This window comes from Macaca nemestrina, chromosome 19 (genome assembly GCF_043159975.1).
Source record: "Macaca nemestrina isolate mMacNem1 chromosome 19, mMacNem.hap1, whole genome shotgun sequence".
Taxonomy (NCBI): Eukaryota; Metazoa; Chordata; class Mammalia; order Primates; family Cercopithecidae; genus Macaca; species Macaca nemestrina.
Genome location: NC_092143.1, coordinates 71,091,782 through 71,111,251, shown reverse-complemented (window position 1 = coordinate 71,111,251; position 19,470 = coordinate 71,091,782). Strand labels below are relative to the sequence as shown.

The 19,470-nt window shown below is 38.3% G+C and overlaps 2 protein-coding genes across 3 annotated transcripts in view; one reads left to right on the top strand and one right to left on the bottom strand.

Moving 5' to 3' along the window:
- LOC105464747 (THO complex subunit 1) overlaps positions 1-9,115 on the top strand; it is a 57,762-nt gene extending 48,647 nt beyond the window's left edge. Inside the window, exons 19-21 of the mRNA XM_011712801.3 lie at positions 2,206-2,353; positions 3,330-3,405; positions 3,911-9,115. Coding sequence (XP_011711103.1) covers positions 2,206-2,353; positions 3,330-3,405; positions 3,911-4,206 — 520 coding nt within the window. The 3' untranslated portion in view covers positions 4,207-9,115. The remainder of the gene's footprint in view (positions 1-2,205; positions 2,354-3,329; positions 3,406-3,910) is intronic.
- The window catches only part of LOC105464735 (ubiquitin specific peptidase 14), a 54,785-nt gene continuing 41,195 nt past the window's right edge, over positions 5,881-19,470 (bottom strand). For both annotated transcript variants that reach the window (XM_011712793.3, XM_011712782.3), the window contains 6 exons: positions 16,098-16,163; positions 15,853-15,945; positions 14,624-14,752; positions 8,996-9,056; positions 8,234-8,341; positions 5,881-7,608 (listed from right to left, as the gene is read on the bottom strand). In XM_011712793.3, the coding sequence (XP_011711095.1) occupies positions 7,460-7,608; positions 8,234-8,341; positions 8,996-9,056; positions 14,624-14,752; positions 15,853-15,945; positions 16,098-16,163 (606 nt within the window). In that variant the 3' untranslated portion in view covers positions 5,881-7,459. The remainder of the gene's footprint in view (positions 7,609-8,233; positions 8,342-8,995; positions 9,057-14,623; positions 14,753-15,852; positions 15,946-16,097; positions 16,164-19,470) is intronic.

Below are 19,470 nucleotides of genomic sequence, written 5' to 3'. Positions count from 1 at the left end.
TTATGTGTATACTAGAAAACTTATTAAGAGAGGCAGTGGATAGAGTAGTGCTTTTTCTCTTAGGGGAGTTCCTGTTAGGACCCATCCTGATTTCAAGGAGTATTCCTGTTAACTAAGCGTGACTTGGAATCACCCTTGTTTCAAAATATAAGAAAAAAAAAAAAACTCCCCCTGGCCCCCATTTCTCTCCAACTATTAGTTCTTTTCTCTCTACCCTTCAAAGCACAGTATCTCACAGCAGCTCTTAACCTATCCTGTTCCCCTTAGATAATGTTTTCTTCTCTTGGCGTCCATGAGAATCCAAATCCATGGTTCTTCTGTTTGCCCTTTGCCCTCGCTGCCCACTCCACCTCACATTCCATTTCAGCCTCCTCATCCTCTGCCTAACTCAAATGTTGGAGTAACATCAGGACTCAGTCTTAGCCTCTTTATCTAGAACCTTCTGGGTGACACCACAGTCTCATGGCTTTCAATAGGAATCGAAGAGTAGTGGTTTAAAGGCAAGAGGCCTCTTGTCAGAATGCATAGGTTCCAGTCCCCTCTACCACTTACTTATTAGACTAAGGCTAATTTAATAATTGAATCGCCATCCTCCCTTTCCTCATCTGTTAAATAGTAACAGTACCCATTTCACAGGGTTATTCTGAGGATTAAATAAGACAGTTCACTTTCAACCATACAGGGCATGTCGTTAGCACTCAATATTCGTTACTAGTGTGACCCTGTGCCCAGAGTTGTTAATTACTGTGACCTCTGTGACCTCTTCACTGTTTTCTCTAGCAGTGGTCAGTGCTCCATGTATCAGCCAGTGATCTTTAAAATAACTGTCCAAGTCTGATCTGCTTAAAATCTTCCAGTGAGTGCCTGTTCCAAAGTCCCTCCCAGGGTCTAAAAACCTCCTTGGTCTGGCTTATACTGTCCTGTGTAGCTATGCCTTCCCTCTGCTCTAACCACAGCAGGCCTGGTGCTCTTCACTTCAAACGTCTTTCCCTTTCCCGTCAGGACCTTCACACTTGACTGTCTCACTTGCTTGAACCACTTTTCCCCCAAGGTTCCCATGGCTTTAAGTCCCCCTGGAAGCTCTTCCCCTCCCTGGTCTCCTCTTTTGCATTCTCGTGGTTTTTATTTCATGGCACTTACCACTATCCAAATGAGAAGGTGGCACTCACCACCTTCTCATTTCTCGTTTTCCTCATCCTTATGAAATTATCTTATACCTTGTGTGTTTATCACTAGCGATGCCTGCCAACACATTCTGCATTACTGTGCCTCAGGTACTCTCCACAGCTACTGAGTGCCTGGCTCAAGTGTTTGTCAATTGAAAGAATATTTATCACTGTTACGTAAGACTAGGTGGACTCATTCCTAAAGTGATAGTTCAAATTATTATCTCCAAAGAGGGTTTTGTGGAGAATAAGAAAAATGATATATATAATTGACAGTGAATTTTGAACATGCCTAAAATAATCAAATCGTTTAAACAGAGATATGTCAGAGAGGAAGGCTCTTAACTGTTCGGGCAAAGCCTCACAGCAGGTGTTGACTTGGGAAGAGTCCTCAATGTCTAGGGGTAGTTTTTGTTAAGTCTTCAGTGGTACCTGCACATCCTAAAGGTAACACACGCTCATTTATAAGAGATGACCAAATAAACCAAATTGCTATTCTTAGGGGAGGGAGAGACTTCCAATCCAAAACTCTTAAATGGAATAAATTGGTGGTTTGGTTTCTTCTGCAGCATTGCGTATTTCTGGAGCATTATCTTTAGAATTTCTCTGCAGTTTCTGTTTCTCACCTGATTGTATACCACCTTGATCGTTGTTATACTTCATTAGGGAACAGTTCATGGATTCCGAATAGCCAGATGGATGACTCCTGTTGTACACATACTGCATCCAGCCAGTACTGCACACACTTGTTGACTTGTTAAAATTAAACAAAATGTATGAACTTTGAAAATGTGTTTGCTCATATGAGCCTGCCTCTTCAGACATTGTTGGTTCCTGTTATTAGTTATGTGTGTATCTGTTGATTTGTTATTATCAGTGGACAACATCCCGAAAAGTTCTTGAGGAATAAGATTCCAATCAAAAGAATGGTACTTTGAGCTATTTACCTTAAATATAGAATTGCACGTGGCAGAACTAAGCAGAAGGGAATACAGAAATACAAAACTATGAATTACAAGCCTGACATCTCTTTTTATAGGGCTGTGAACAATTCAAATTATGGTTGGAGAGCCCTGAGACTATTAGCACGGAGAAGCCCTCACTTCTTCCAGCCAACCAACCAGCAGTTTAAAAGTTTACCAGAATATCTTGAAAACATGGTAATAAAGCTAGCCAAGGAATTACCGGTAAGTACCATAGATCAACTTTTCATGCCCTTTAGTTGACATCATCTTTAAAACTGCTATCACTATGTGAGCAAAAAACTGACTTAATCATGTGAAAAACCAGTGGTCCACAAGCTCCCATGTTTTAGAATGAGGGAAAAACACACTGGAATATACATTTACAGGAAATACATGAGTTGATAAAGAAGTAACTGATAATTTTCTGTACAGCATGTAATTTAACTAAGGTTCAACAGGGCTGGGCACGGTGGCTCACGCCTGTAATCCCAGCACTTTGGGAGGCCTAGGCAGGCAGATCATGAGGTCATGAGATTGAGACCATCCTGGCCAACATGGTGAAACCCCGTCTCTACTAAAATATAAAAAATTAGCCAGGCGTGGTGGCAGGTGCCTGTAGTCCCAGCTGCTGAAGAGGCTGAGGCAAGGGAATTGCTTGAACCCAGGAGGCAGAGGTTGCAGTGAGCCAAGATTGTGCCACTGCCCTCCAGCCTGGCGACAGAGCAAGACTCCATCTCAAAAAAGTATATAAAATTCATGGTACTTTAGGTAAACTGTTATGCACCTATACACACAGGAATTTTTTCCTGTTTGCCAATGCAGTATATTGTCTTTTATCAAAGGTAAAAGATAAGAATCAGAAACTTTTAAGGACACTGTTGCTACTGGCTTCCTTGAGGCCATCTTTACTAAACCCTGGGTATTTGCAAATCCTGGAACTGTGCTTTTCACGGCCTTCCTGCTTCCCAGATTGGGGGTGGGGAGTCTTTCCAACTCTGGGGTCTTACCAAGTTCACTCCTTCTGCATGTGAAGACAGTCCCACTTAGGATCCTTACCTGACACTGTCTAACGCTCTCAGGGGTGAGGTTCTGGCACCCTGTACTTGGAATCTCACAATCATCCTTATCTAAACAAAGTACTTGTTACCGTACTTCAGAGGCTGGCATTCTTTCAAACATTCTTCTTTCTCATTTTTAGCCTCCTTCTGAAGAAATAAAAACAGGTGAGGATGAAGATGAGGAAGATAATGATGCTTTACTGAAGGAAAATGAAAGTAAGAATTTAATTTTCTTGGTTATTTAACAAAATTGAAGAAGATTGGGGTTCTTTGTTGATAGGTACATTATTTAATCGGCTTCTCAACTTCTCCCATTTTATCTCAACTGTTTCTTACAGTGAGGAATGTAAAACATTGCTTAATAATAACTTTAAAAATACTACATTTTATGCAATAAAATTGGGGAGTAATGATACTTTAAAAGGGAAGGAAAATACATTTGAAGGTGACCCATACCTTTGTTAATTATTGGTTATTGGAAGGGGAGCAGTTCATTTCAGGGAAAGCCTACCTAATTTTAACAGAGGTAACAGCTTTAGCTTTGATTGTTGACCATGCTTATTAAGAGTGGTATTCAGCTTATGGAGAATATAAAAAATAATTGTTTGCTTTTAAAATAAAGTCTACTAAAGGTGGTTAATAAAACTCATTGGCCCCATAGCTTTCCATTTCTGTTGTATACTTAGAATTGCACATAATTTATATTCTCTCCGTTTTCTAGGTCCTGATGTTCGGCGAGACAAACCTGTAACAGGAGAACAAATAGAGGTATTTGCCAACAAGCTGGGTGAACAATGGAAGATTCTGGCTCCCTACTTGGAAATGAAAGACTCAGAAATTAGGCAGATTGAGTGTGACAGTGAAGACATGAAGATGAGAGCTAAGCAGCTCCTGGTTGCCTGGCAAGATCAAGAGGGAGTTCATGCAACACCTGAGAATCTGATTAATGCACTGAATAAGTCTGGATTAAGTGACCTTGCAGAAAGTCTAACTAATGACAATGAGACAAATAGTTAGCTTCTTTTTTTTCTTTTTATTAAAACTGTGATAGATTTTGTTACCAAGCAGCATTTGATAAGAGGTCCACTGGTTTTGGTAAACAATAAACATTTTTATAACAATTGTTGTACAGTCAGCTGGTGCTCTAAGAACAATAGAACACATATTGGCTCAAACCAGAGTTTGGGGAGGTTGGGAGGAGGGTGGGTTGAGATAATGACCTAAACGAAGTGACCCTCACAAAATCTATTTTTGTTAAGTAGATGTATTTATAATGAAGTTAAATAAGCATTATTTAGGGATATGTTGTTTCCTATACCAAATTAGTTTCCTGTGTGCTGTTAGTAGTTACAAAATTTAGCTATCCTGGAATCCCAGAATAACACTTTCTGAAACCATATGACTGCTCTGTTCTTATTCGTGCTTTCAAGCAGAGGATCAACAAATGATGGTTTGTTCTGCCTGCCACGAGTCTTGATCGTTAAAATTGTACTGGCACCCAGCTGTGCTCACTCTTAACTGTCTATGGCTCCAGCTACACTATAACAGCAAAGGTAAGGAGCTGCAACACTTCATAGCCTGCAAAGCCTGAAATAATTTACTATCTATCTATCTTGTCCATTACAGAAAATGTTTGCCAACTTTAAAAGAAATGAAGTCTGAAACCTCACTTTTCCTTCTAGCCTTACAAAAATTGCCTGACCTCTCAAGACTTTTAATCACTTCAGGGATTCTTGTGACATTCAAATGAGATGTATGTGAAAGCACCCTATACACAGCAAAGCACTAAGTAGTAGTAGCAGAAGACAGTACCACCGCCTTTTCCTGTTCCCATTTCCCTTTAGGGCTCTAAGATGAGGTCATCATTGTTTTTAATCCTGAAGAAGGGCTACTGAGTGCAGATTATTCTGTAAATGCGCTTACTTGGGCCTAACTTCTAGCTAGTCAAGCAGTGATCTAGCACAGCTCTAATGCTGAGATGGCCTCGGTGTGAGTGGCACAGCATATAAGGCACATTCAGAAATCAAGACTTTTTTTTTTTTTTGCTGCCTATTCTCCCTTCTCAAAGACCTTACAGGCAAGGCTGAATTCTAAAATAGCCTTATTAGTTTAAAACGACACTGGTATAACTCCCATTTCTACTTGAAAAAATTCTTTGGAATAATGCTTTTGTAGATCAAATAAAATGAAATCAAACTTTTTATAATAAGGAATTACAATTTTTTAAATTCTAATATATTCCATACAAGGCTTATATACTTTGCTCTAAACCTAGCTCACCTGGTCTAGTAGCTACAGCATCTAGTAGCTACAGTCAGAAAATCTAAATTCTAATTGTTAAATTCATGTCCTCAATAAAATTGTTCTGACTGAATGAGATAATGAATAAAAAAGACTGCAAAGTTACAAGCATCATACAAATATACATGAATCATTATAATTCTTATGGTCTCCTCCTCCCCATTGTATTCTTAATCCCCTCCACGAAGTAGAAAGTATTGATTGCCAAGTCAAAGTTTAGGTGAGGAAGCTATTTACAAATAAGTTTCCCTGCAATGCTTATTTTATCCCCCCTAGTGTTCACAGATTACATCACATCAGATTTGAAAGTAAAATGGCTGTTTTCTATTTTTAATAGTTATCAGTGTTGTGCTCTGCAGAGCATTCAAACAACATACACAAAGAAAGATATGAGATGTTATGATAATCCCCAAACTTTATTATAAATAACTCAAAATTAGAGCCAAACTGGCTGGTATTCTATGCTTTATCCTTTCCCTAGCAATCAGCCAAGGGTCCTGGAACAAAGATGAGTAACTAATGTATTAAAATGTAAGAAGCCTATCATATTGAAATACCTCATATGCTTGGTATTTTCTACTATCACCTTAAAATCACTAAAATTCTGAAATAGACATTAAGATTTGGGGATTTTTTTTTTTTTTGGAGAGTCTCTCTGTCACCCAGGCTACAGTGCAGTGGTGTGATCTCAGCTCACTGCAACTTCTGCCTTCCGGGTTCAAGCAATTCTCCGACCTCAGCCTCCCAAGTAGCTGGGATTACAGGTGTGCACCACCACGCCCGGCTAATTTTTGTATTATTAGTAGAGACAGGGTTTCACCATGTGGCCAGGCTGGTCTCAATCTCAGCCTCGAGTGATCCACCTGCCTTGGCCTCCCAAAGTGCTGGGATTATAGGCGTGAGCCACCACGCCCAGCCAAAGTTTGGGGAATTAGGAAATACAAACACCAACTGAGCCAAGGAACAAATCTGACTGATAACATCACTGCATTTGGCATCCAAAGAAATCCATTACTTTTACAACTTTGTATTATTTCTTTGTAAAATACAGGCAGGCAAAGAAGATAACAAATATTTTCAAATGGATGCTTGACAGCACAGTGTTAATAACCATCTTCAGAAACTGTACAGCATTAAACATATCTGAATCTTCAGCCAAGCTCCAACACTCAGAAGACAAAAGACTTGAGGTCAAAAGCTATTAATCCCCCTTTTTTTATTATTATTAAATGTCCTCATTTTCTAAAAGTAAGCAACCAGAGCTTGTCAACATTTTCTTAAGATTGATTATTACAAAGCCATTCCAAAGTTAAATGTACAATCCACAGTACATCAGAGAGAGACACAATAATAAATGTATAATCAAATGTACTATTACTGATCACAATTTATTTTAAAGTCATGAAAAGCCTGCAACAGGCTGGACAAATACTTGATTGTGCCCATGTTTCCATGGGATGGACAGCAGCACTGAGTTACACAATGAGAGCACAACTTCCTTTTCCACCTTCCTGGAAAAATGTTTGTTAGATAAGGCAAAGGATGGGTGGCTATAGAATGGTGGTTTGAACCATGCAAGAACAACAAATAGTAGGTAATAGGTGTGCAATAAACATCTGATTGCTGAATCTTGGGTGAAAAAGGCAGCAAGAAAAATGACCACAGAAAGAAATGGTTGAAAGGCGTTTCAACTCAGAATTTTTAAAAGTAATGCAAGAAATAATAGGCTTTTAAAACATGTCTCTCTGCCACCCTTATACAGGGCAGCACAATCCAAAGATAATTTTCTCTTTTCTGTAATTTTTTAGGTTGATGCACAGAGTGGTCTGCTTCTGTCCTCTTTTGTTTCAAACGAGGGGAAACAGATAAAACCACCTATGTGTCTTCCTCTAAAGCTCTGGATTGTAGAAATGATCAGCAAATAACATTTATTTTCACACCTAAGCATAAACAGCTAAAATGAAGACTACTATTCACTTTCCTCTTCCATTATTTCAACTCTGCGAGGCCCATAGAGTAGAACGTAAGCAATATGCCAGTCTCCACCACCAGAAAGCCGTAAGATATCTTCTGGTGTTACGATGCTGACTTTGTCATCATCAAACTTAATCCATTCATCTAAATAACAGGGAGAAGACGAATTAATGTTATGCAGGATTCTTCTCTGAGTTCCACTGCAAAAAAGGTATAGCGTCATCGGAGGCACAGCAGTGCTCCATTGGCCACACCAACAGTCCTCCAAATGCGGCCCAGTGACCACACAGGCTTAAGGGCACTGCAGGGGTTCCACCAGGTTGCAACTACTTCAATGACACCACTACAGCACTGCTTGCCTTTTCCACCTGCATTCTCTCAAGTGTGCTCTGGAATTTTCCAGAGGCTACATAATGTATGATAATGCAACAGACTGAATGCAAACACTAACAGGAGAACCCAGCTGCCTCCTATTTAAGCCAGACAACAGAAAGACATAAAAATGTAAATCAGTACCATTTCTCACTCACTTTGTTTTTACATTAATACGTAATGGGCTTATTACTATCATTTTTAAAACTAATTTTTTTAATTTCTCACTTTTAATTTTTAATACAGTAAATATTAAGAGGCAAACCTCATAAACCAAAGCTCTTTGGGGCTTCAAGAATGTGAAGTGGTTCTGAGACCCAAAGTTTGAAAACCACTGCTATAAAATAAATGAACTGTTAAAATAATACTGAACAGTTGAAAAAAGAATACTCATTACCTTGTTTCCTTTTCACCCATGATACATAATGACCTGAAGAACTAGACCTTCCCTGGTGTGTTAGTACTGCTTGTAAGTCATAGTATCCACAATTATTGGAGCCAATATCTAAAAAAAAGATGTAAATCCATTAATATTAGACAATGAATAGATATGTGCCTCCTCAAGCTAAGTAACAATCAATAACTCTAAAGTTCACATTAGGAAAGTATTATATTATCAGAATCCAATAAGATACTACTGTCCAAATCCCAGCACTTGAGGAGGCCAAGGTGGGCAGATCACAAGGTCAGGAGATCAAGACCATCCTGGCTAACACGGTAAAACTCCGTCTCTACTAAAAATACAAAAAATTAGCCGGGCTTGGTGGCGGGCGCCTATAGTCCCAGCTACTCGGGAGGCTGAGACAGGAGAATGGCATGAACCCGGGAGGCGGAGCTTACAGTGAGCAGAGATCACTAGACTGCACTCCAGCCTGAACAACAGAGTAAGACTCCATCTCAAAAAAAAAAAAAAAAACCAAAAAGATACTATTGTGCAATCATAGTTAGGGCTTCATAATTGATGTTTTAAGAAGTAACTTACTCATAAAACTGTATGCCAACAAGAGTAAATTTACTATATGTCATATTAAGGTAAATTGTTCAAGAAACCTGACATTTTGTTTGAAAAGGACATCAGAATAAGTAAATATGGGGTAAGACATAAATTTTACCTTAAAAAGACACACAGACAATAACTCAAAATGAAAATGTTACTTACCATCAGCAAAAGAAAAGGGTTCATACTTAACTTCTTTCTGGGGACTACTCTTTTTGTCACTCTGAGGAGAAAAAAATGTTTAAATGATGATTTTGGAAATAAAATTTGAATTCTCTGTAAGTGTTCATAAATATTTACTGTCTACAGTGCAAAGCAGAGACAAAATAGTCTACCTTTCAAATTACTAAAATGATATAACTACAGTTAAAACTGTAAACCCAGCAGTCCTACACTTGAACAATATAAAATCTTGTTACAGTACAGTAGCAGACACCCTGAACATGATGACCAATTTTAAACCACTAAAGTGAGAGCATACCAGTGAATACAGCAGTAAAGTTCAACAGTGCTCTAGGGCAGAAAAGGAAAACCCAATTTCCCAATGTTACCAAAATCCTATCAAACCACAGCAGTGGGGGGAAAAAACTACCTCTGTAACAAGAGAAGTTAAATTCCTGTAGTTTGCATTAAACCACCCGAGCCCTGCCCACTCGCCACGCCAGCACAAATAAACTGAAATATTTTTCAGCAAAGCCTTACCTATATTAAAGAGGCATGATTTAAATTAGACAAGGATTCTTAGTAGGAACTCACTGCTTCAAGTCATTTTAGCATGGAACATGAGAAAAATTTATCTAGGTATACAGCACAAAGTTCTTTAAAACTATAATGGTAATGAAGACAATGCCAGTAGCTTACAGGTAGCTGTGATGGCAAGAAGTCAAAGGATTCCACAACAAAAAATGGCAACTAGGTTAATCACATCTTTTTTATATAGAGAATGAAAACACCTACAGCAACCATTGAAAAAACTATACAAAGCAGCACATTTAAAAACATTGTACAGGATACTAAAACACAGTTCAAGTAACCCACAAGAAGACAAAAAAAAAAAAAAGCAAAACATCAAAAAAGCAGAATTAAACCCTAACGTCAATGATTGCACTAAATGTAAATAGTCTATACCTAAATCACATTTAAATTTAATATAATTTAGGCCAGGTACAGTGGCTCACGCTGAGGCGGGCAGATCACTTGAGGTCAGGAGCTCAAGACCAGCCTGGCCAACATGATGAAACCCTGTGTCTAATAAAAATACAAAAATTAGCCAGGCATGGTGGCAGTCGCCTGTAATCTCAGCTACTCGGGAGGCTGAGGCACAAGAATTGCTTGAACTCAGGAGGCAGAGGTTGCACTGAGCCGAGATCGTACCTATGCACTCCAGCCTGGGCAACAGAGCAAGACTGTCTCAAATAAATAAATACATGTGATAGAATTTAAATCAAGTAAGTGTGCCCTCTCTCCACAATGGCATCAAACTAGAATCAACAGAAACATAACAGGAAAATTACTTAGGCCCTTCTAAATAATCCATGGTCAAAGAGCAAGTCTCGAGAAATTTTTAAAAATACAAAGAACAGAATGAAAATAATATATATCAAAATTCATAGGATATAGTGAAACCACTGCTGAAAGAGAAATTTATATCACAAGGCAAGCAGAATAAAGGAAATAAGAGCAGAAATCAATACAATTAAAAACAGAAAATAGAGAAAAATCCATGAAACAAAGCCAATTCTTTGACGAGATCAATAAAATTAATAATCCTCAAGCAAGGGGGACAAACACAAATTACAAATATCAGCAATGAAACGGGATGGATCTCACTCACTAAACATCCTACAGACATCAAAAGGGTAATAAATACTAGAAACAACTCTACATACAAATTTGATAAGCTTATGAAATGGATCAATTCTGGGAAAACAAATTACAGAAATAAATACAATATGAAATAGATCATTTGAACAGCCCTGTATCTATGAAGGAAATTAAATTTGAAATGTAAAAACTCCTGAAAATATGCTTGCCTATGTTTAGGCAATAGAAAAAATAAAAATAAAAATAAAATAAACAAATAAAAGCTCCTGAAAATAAAATATCTAAGCATAGATTGTTCCACCAATTCTATGAAATGATCACCAATTCTATCAAATGTTTAAAAAAAATTAACACCAAATCTACATACTCTCTTCAAAACACTAACGGATAAAAACAGCTAATAAATTCAGCAAAGTCAAGGATTTAAGATCTATATACAAAAATTCATTTTATTTCTATACGCTAGCTTTACTAGCCACTCTAGACAATGAAATTAAGAAAGGAATGCCATTTACAAAAGCATCAAAAAGAATAAACTATTTAGGAATAAAATTAACCAAAAGTCCAAGGCTTGTACACTGAAAACTAAAAAACATTATGAAAAAAAATTAAAGACCTAAATGAATAGAAAGACACATGAAGTTTACGGATTGTAAGACTTAATACTTTTTATTTTTTGAGACAGAGTCTTACTCGGTCACCCAGACTGGAGTGCGGTGGCGCCATTTTGGCTCACTACGACCTCCGTTTCCCATGCTCGAGTGATCCTCCCACCTTAGCCTTCTGAACAGCTGGGACTACAGGCACACGCCACCAAGCCTGGCTAATTTTTGTATTTTTTGTAGAGACAGGGTTCCGCCATGTTGCCCAGGCTGGTCTCAAACTCCTGGGCTCAAGGAATCTGCCCACCTTGGCCTCCTAAAGTGCTGAGATTCATCTTAATACTATTAAGATGGTAATACTTTTTAATTGATCCACAGATTCAATGTAATCCCCATCAATCTTTTTTTAAGAAATGGACAAGCTGATCCTAAAATATACATGGAAATGCAAGGGACTCAGAATAGCTAAAATAACTTTCAAAAAGAAGAACAAAAGTGAAGGTTGATACTTCACAATTTCAAGCCTCATTAGAAGACTACAGTAATCAAGACAGTCTGGTATGAGCATTAGAACAGACATATAGACCAATGGAATAAAATTAATAGTCTAGAAATACAGTCATACATACAGATGGTCAAATTAATCTCTACAAAGGTTTCAAGACCATCTGATAGGCAAACAACAGTCTTCTTAAAAAATGGTGCTGAGACAACCAGATACTCACATGCGAAAGAATAAATCTGAACCCACACCTCACACTATATAAAAAGTTAACCCTCAATGGATCAAAGATCTACATGGAAGAACTAAAACCACAGAACTCTGAGAAAAAAACACACATATAAATCTCTGAGGCCTTGAACTAGACGTTTTTTTTTTTTTTGAGATGGAGTCTCACTTTGTCACCCAGATTGGAGTGCAGTGGCGTGATCTCAGCTCACAACCTCTGCCTCCCAGGTTCAAGCGATTCTCCTGCCTCAGCCTCCCAAGTAGCTGGGATTATAGGTCCACACCACCACACCCGGCTAATTTTTTGTATTTTTAGTAGAGATAGGGTTTCACCATGTTTGCAAGGCTGGTCTCAAACCCCTGACCTCAAGTGATCTGCCTGCCTTGGCCTCTCAAAGTGCTGGGATTACAGGTGAGAGCCACCGAGCCGAGCCCGGCAATGCTTTCTCAGATATGACACCAATAGCACAGGCAACCAAATAAAAAAATAGACTGGATTTCATTAAAATTTACAAAACCTTTCCTCTGCAAAAGACCCTACGTTAAGAGGACGAAAACATAAGCTACAGGCTAGGAGAAAATATTCACAAACCACATATCCAACAAAGGTCTAGAATATGGAGAACTCTCAAAATTCAAGAGTTAAAAAAAAAAAACAGTCCAATTAGAAAATAGGGAAGGCCGGGCGCGGTGGCTCACGCCTGTAATCCCAGCACTTTGGGAGGCCGAGACGTGCGGATCACGAGGTCAGGAGATCGAGACCATGGTGAAACCCCGTCTCTACTAAAAATAGAAAAAATTAGCCGGGCGCAGTGGCGGGCGCCTGTAGTCCCAGCTACTCAGGAGGCTGAGGCAGGAGAATGGCGTGAACCCGGGAGGCGGAGCTTGCAGTGAGCCGAGATTGCACCACTGCACTCCAGCTTGGGTGACAGAGCAAGACTCTGTCTCAAAAAAAAAAAAAAAAAAGGAAAATAGGGAAAAGACAAGAAGAAGCATTTCACAAAAGAGGATATACAGATAGCAAACACATGAAGACATGCTCAACTTCATCAGTCACTAGGGAAGTGCGAAGGAAAACACAGTATCACTATAAACCTATCCAATGGCTGAAATGAAAAACAGTGACACCACCAAATGCTGGTGAGAATGCAGAGAAAGTGAATCGGTCACACCTTGCTGGTGGAAATGTGAAATGGTACAGCCACTCTAGAAAATAATTGGCAGTTTCTTGAAAAACTAAACATGCAACTACCACGCAATCTAACAATTGCATTCCTAGGCATTCATTCCAGAGAAATGGAACTTACGTTTACATTAAAACCTGTACACAAATGTTTACAGCAGGTTTATTCATCACAGACAAAAACTAGAAACAATCCAGGTGTTCTTCAACAGGTGAATGGTGAAGCCGATTGTGGTAAACTCAAACCAGGGAATACTGATCAGCAATGAAATGGAAGGAGTGACCAATATGCGTTAACACCCTGGAAGAATCTCCAGAGAATTATGCTGAGTGAGAAAGGTTATATTAAAGAGTGGAAGAGTTTTTACTTCGTTTGTGTTTTTTTTTAGAAACAGGGTCTTGCTTTGTTATGCAGGTTGGAGTACTGTGGCACAATCATGGTTCATTACAGCATTTAACTCTTGGCCTAAAGCAATCCTCTCATCTCAGCCTCCCAAGTAGCTGGGACTACCTATGTATGCCACCACATCCAGCTGATTTTTTTAAATTTTCATATTTTGTAGAGACAGGGTTTCACTATGTTGCCCAGGACAGTCTCGAACTCCTGGCCTAAAGTGATCCTCCTGCCTCAGATTCTCAAAGTCCTGGGATTACTAGCGCTAGCCACCATGCCTGGCCAACTTTCTTGAAATGAGAAAATTATAGAAATGAACAGGTTGGTAGTTGTCAGGAATTAAGGGTAGGGCAGAAGAAAAGTGGCTCTGTGGCAATTACGCAAGATCTTTGTGGTGATGGAAATGTACTGTATTTTGATTGTATCAAGGTCAACACTAGGTAAGGTTTTATGCGAAGTACTTTGAGGAGATAAGTATAAAAGGAGTATGAGCTACAGATTATGGGGGGAAAGAAAATATTAAGCTTATTCTACCACAAAGGACTCATTTACTCTAAGTAGAGTTCCTGTTTCTCATGCTAAAATACACCTAAAGGCCTCTCTGGGAGGCCTAGGCAGGCAGATCACCTGAGCTCAGGAGTTCAAGACCGGTCTGAGCAACATGGCAAAACCCTGTCTCTATCAAAAATACAAAAAATTAGCTGGGCATGGTGGTGCATGCCTTGGTCCCAGTTACTTGGGAGGGTGAGGTGGGAGGATCATTTGAGCCTGGGAGGTTGAGACTGCAGTGAACCTGGGTGACAAAAGGAGACACTGTCTCAAAAAAAAAAAAAAAAAAAAAAGGAAAATAAAACACATGCAAAACTTTAAAGACCTGCACCGATATATGGAGGATGTGTATACCTGCTAATTGTAATACAGATTCATCCATTTTTATTAATACTATACAAAGTATAGTTCTGAAGGAAAAATGAAGCAGGAAAAAAAAGAAAGTAATTGCTGAGCACTGATGGGAGATTAAGATACTAAGATTAGAAAGTCAGCAGTAAGAACCTACTGTATTTGGCTGCTGATTCACTTTTTTATCTTCTAGATCCTTGAATTTGGATCGAAAAGACACCATTTTCTCCTGAAGTTCTGGTGTACACAGTTCATACATATCCAACATAAGAGGAAATTTAACATCCTATATACAAACAAAAAACATGTGTAAACACATTTATAAAGATACTTAACGTATCACACATCTGAAGTAATGCTTTCGTAATTCAAATACAGTTGAAAATAAAAATCTGTGAAAATCACTTGGAAATCTGCAGTTGAAAACCTCTTAAGAATGCCTATTTTTAAGAATGATCTGGTTCTAACTTTTTTAAGGTGAGAAATTTTCAAAACATGTTTTTCCATTAAATACTCTAACCCACAAAACCAACCACAGAGGAAGTACCAAAATTTACCTGAAAGAAGAAACATCTCAGAAATACTAGACAAGCTGCTGTGAAAATAATGGATCTCCCAAACTGGAATAAACGTTTTTTTTTTTTTTAGTTTGAAATACAACTTTACATAGAAATAATAGTGATATAGTTCAATAGCTTATAGTAGTATATATTTAAAGTATACAACACTAGATACTTAAAGTACATTTAACCTTCTCTTCTCATACAATGCTAGGTATATTGGAAAATATACTAAGAATTTAAGCTCAAAAGGCTAAAATGATAGGCCCCTCCTGGGACTCTATGGAGATGTAGCAGAACTACAACTCAACAAAAACAGTTGGTTTCTGAGGCTGGATCCTAAATCAAGGGATTACAATTTAAGTACTCTTTGGGCACCAATGATTTTCTCCTTTCACCTGAAAGAAAGGAACCACCTAGAATATAGTGCAGAGTGTTATCACTCCCTACCTCAGGCCCTTCTCCAAGCTACTGAATCAGTATCCCTGAAGCTGAGGATGTGGTCTAGGGCACTATTTCTGCGTAGTGCAGGAGAGTCATCAGAATTATATGTGAATCTTTTGAAAAATATAATATCCTAGGCCCCACCAAAGACCCAGATGTTTGGGGGTGAGGGAGAAGCCAGGCGTGTGTACAATTAAATATAAAAAAAAATAGATCATTCTAATATACGTTCATAGTTAAGAATCACCTGTCTAATATTAGTATCTCCCCTAAATATTTCAAAGAACCTAACTATTCCTAAAGGAATAATGAAAGCAATTGTAAGTTAGCAATTACCTTCAAAGAATTACATTTCTTATACAAAGTAAAGTTCATTACTAACCTTAAGAACTTTGGCATTCACAGATTCCTTCTCTTTATAAAAAAATCGAACCATCTGAATGGTCAAGTAAGCAGGTAGCCGGCTGATCTTGGACTAAGGAGAGAAAATGGAAAGAAATCCCATTACATCAAAATACCATACAAGTTTTAATTCTTCAGTGGTAAAAATTAAGACTGGATAAAATTAATTAACTGGAAATATTTCAATGAAGTAGAATTTGGCTTCGAAAGGAATGCATAACTTACAGATTTGATATACAAGGCATTTCTTTGCAATGTTGGAGACTGTTTGGTGATTTCTTCCTGAAGTCGCTAAAAAAGAACATAACAGAAGACCAAACATTAGTTTAAAAAATTTCTGCAATATAGAATCACACCACTAAGCCTTTTAAAAACTAGCACCACTTAATAGGCAATATACAGTATATCAATGGGTTTATACCACTGAAACACAATATGATGACAATATGGGAAGACTTCCAGATACTGTTCAATTCTTATAAGGCATCAAATAATTTACGCTGTTGTGGACTCCTCCCGAGTGTAAATACTGTTTGATGTTTTTTAGTTATGCCCCAAATGATGCTTAGATTCAGAGAATTTTATATTGTATTTTATATAACAAAGCTCTGTCATTCCTGTTTATTATCAGAATATTCACCCTAAAGGAAAATTAAGAGAACCCAGGAAACTCTTGTTCTTTACATTTTATGCATAAAAGCCAATAAGCACCGATCAATTGTTAAATTTGAAAACAGTCATAACACAGAAACCCTCTGTTAACCTAACAGATGTGGGAAAGCCTTTAGCTACTGCACACATCTTAACCAGCATGATCACCTTTCCACTTCTTACAGCCTGTGTAACAATGAAAACGGTATTTATCCCTCTGGGCATCATTTGGAAAAGGTGGTAGTGGTAATCTATGTTATAGTGCTATTGTTAGAATTACAGTCAGCACATGTAGAAAACCTGGTAAAATATTTGGCATATACTCTACATTTAACAGTCACTACTATTTCTAATGTTATAGAAAAAATTAGCACTATTTATGTGTTCTGCTTTAAGAAAATAAAGAAAAAAGAAATTAGAATTAAAATAACCTACTGGTAATGTTTAAGCATGTTACACTTGTATAATAATTTTTTAACATCTGATTTTTTAAAATTACTAATCATTACAAAAGGAATCACTGTGGAGTAGCTTTTTAAGTTTATTCAGCAGCAAAGCAGTAGAGAAACGAAGCCAAATTACTCAAGAATTATCAGAACAAAAGATAAAACATCTTAAAAGTTATAAAGGAAGTAAATACATTTTAGGAATACATGTTTTTCAAGAAAGTATATGTGGTGAAATCTTAATATTATCACCAATACACTATCATCTAGACCTTCTGGGTATGTTCGGTTTTCCTATACTTTTACAAAATTGTGAAGAAAATACCATTCCGGAGAGTCCCTCCCAAAGCACTCCACTCCACACTCTCCGATGAACACTGAGACTTCATTTGCTGGTAAATCCTGAAACTTGCACATCATGCCTTACATGGTTTGACTCCTGGGGGTTAAGTACTTTTGTGTTTTTAAATGAATTTCTCTTAACAGTCACCATGTTCTTATCCACGCTGCCTCAAAACTCTCCCCTCAGTATCATAAGACAGAACATGACTCACTCTCTCTTCTTATGTCCATTTACCAACCCTTCCCCTGCCAAACTTACCCCAAACTGTAGATGACAGCCCCCAGACAACAAATCATCTTGTTTATCAACATAATCCAGGTCCCGCTTCAGTGTTTATCAACCCAACCCCTCTGCCCAAACTAGGCCTCTGCTCTGCACAGAGGACCTATTCCAATGCCTCATCATTTTTCACTGACTTTTCTTCCTTCAAGACTTCTGGTTAGAGGAGACAGAAAAGAGGATCAACCAAAATTTTTAGATATTCTGCCCTCCAGGCCCTTCTTCAAATATCTAGATGCTGCAACAGCTCTTTTATTCATGATTTATTTTTCATACAACTGTGTTTAGGAAGAAGCTAACTTAAATTAAAATAAACAATCCTGGCTGGGCAGTGGCTCATGCCTGTAATCCCAGCACTTTGGGAGGCCGAGGCGGGCGGATCATGAGGTCAGGAGATTGAGACCATCCAGGCTAACATGGTGAAACCCTATCTCTACTAAAAATACCAAAAATTAGCCAGGCGTGGTGGCTATACTTGGTATTTTTGTATACCAAATATAGTCCCAGCTACTTGGGAGGCTAAAGCAGGAGAATCGCTTGAACCTGGGAGTCAGAGGTTGCAGTGAGCGAGATTGCGTCACTGTACTCCAGCCTGGGTGACAGAGAGAGACTCCATCTCAAAAAAAAAAGAAAAAAAAAAGAAATAAAATAAAATAATCCTAATTATCAGAGATTTTGAAAGTGAAATCACATGAACTGCAATTTGAAAACTATTAAAAGGGCCGGGCGTAGTGGCTCACGCCTGTAATCCCAGCACTTTGGGAGGCCGAGGTGGGCGGATCACAAGGTCAGGAGATCGAGACCATGGTGAAACCCCGTCTCTACTAAAAATAGAAAAAATTAGCCGGGCGCAGGGGCGGGCGCCTGTAGTCCCAGCTACTCGGGAGGCTGAGGCAGGAGAATGGCGTGAACCCGGGAGGCGGAGCTTGCAGTGAGCCGAGATCGCGCCACTGCACTCCAGCCTGGGCGACAGAGCGAGACTCCGTCTCAAAAAAAAAAAAAAAAAAAGAAAACTATTAAAAGATAGCACTTCAAATGGGGAGATCCTTCAAGAGATATACATGTCCCCAAAGCATACCAAATTAGTAAGTCAGCAAGCAAAACCATATGTTTTATCCATGGGCTTATCAGCAGAGTGGAAGCCAACATTTTATGTGAGTCTGCATTCTTTAGTATGGCACTGGAAAAGCAGCACTAACTGAATAACGAAAGAAGCGAGTTCTAGTTCTGGCTCTGCCAAAAGCCAGTTAGGTTATTTAAATTCCAGGGCCTCAACTGCAAGACAGTGCAATGGCAGAACAACTACATGCCCTGATTTGCACAAAAAAATCCCAGTTTACACTGCATAATTACTAACATACCCTCATTCACTCTCCACCAAAGTGTCCTAGTTTAGACAATACATTATATGATCACCCTTAATGGTTAAGAGCACAAATCCACAAACAACCCTATAGTTACTCTCATTTTCATGTAAGAAAACAGAAGCTTAGATTAAGTAATTTTCCTTAAAGTTAATAGTTCAACTAAGTTATTGGGCCCATGAAAACAACTAACTCTAAGGAAAAATTAAATCTTAACATGTATATTATTCAACAAACATTTCTTGAGTGCTTTAAAATAAAGCAAGGTACAGCACAAAGCACTAGGTGCTTCTTCAGTGTGAAGCAGGAACATCCAGTGATTAAAAAGTGAGATGTCCCAATATTTGTTAGCATATGCAACCATGTCAGTAATGCTTTTGTTTATGAAATGAAAAGCTAGTTGAAGTTTGTTTGATTTCTGACTACACAGTTGATTTTGATAGTGACAGTAATTATGTTCTACAAAGTCACCACAAGCACTGAATCAGTGAATACTGAACCACTGCTCCTAGGGG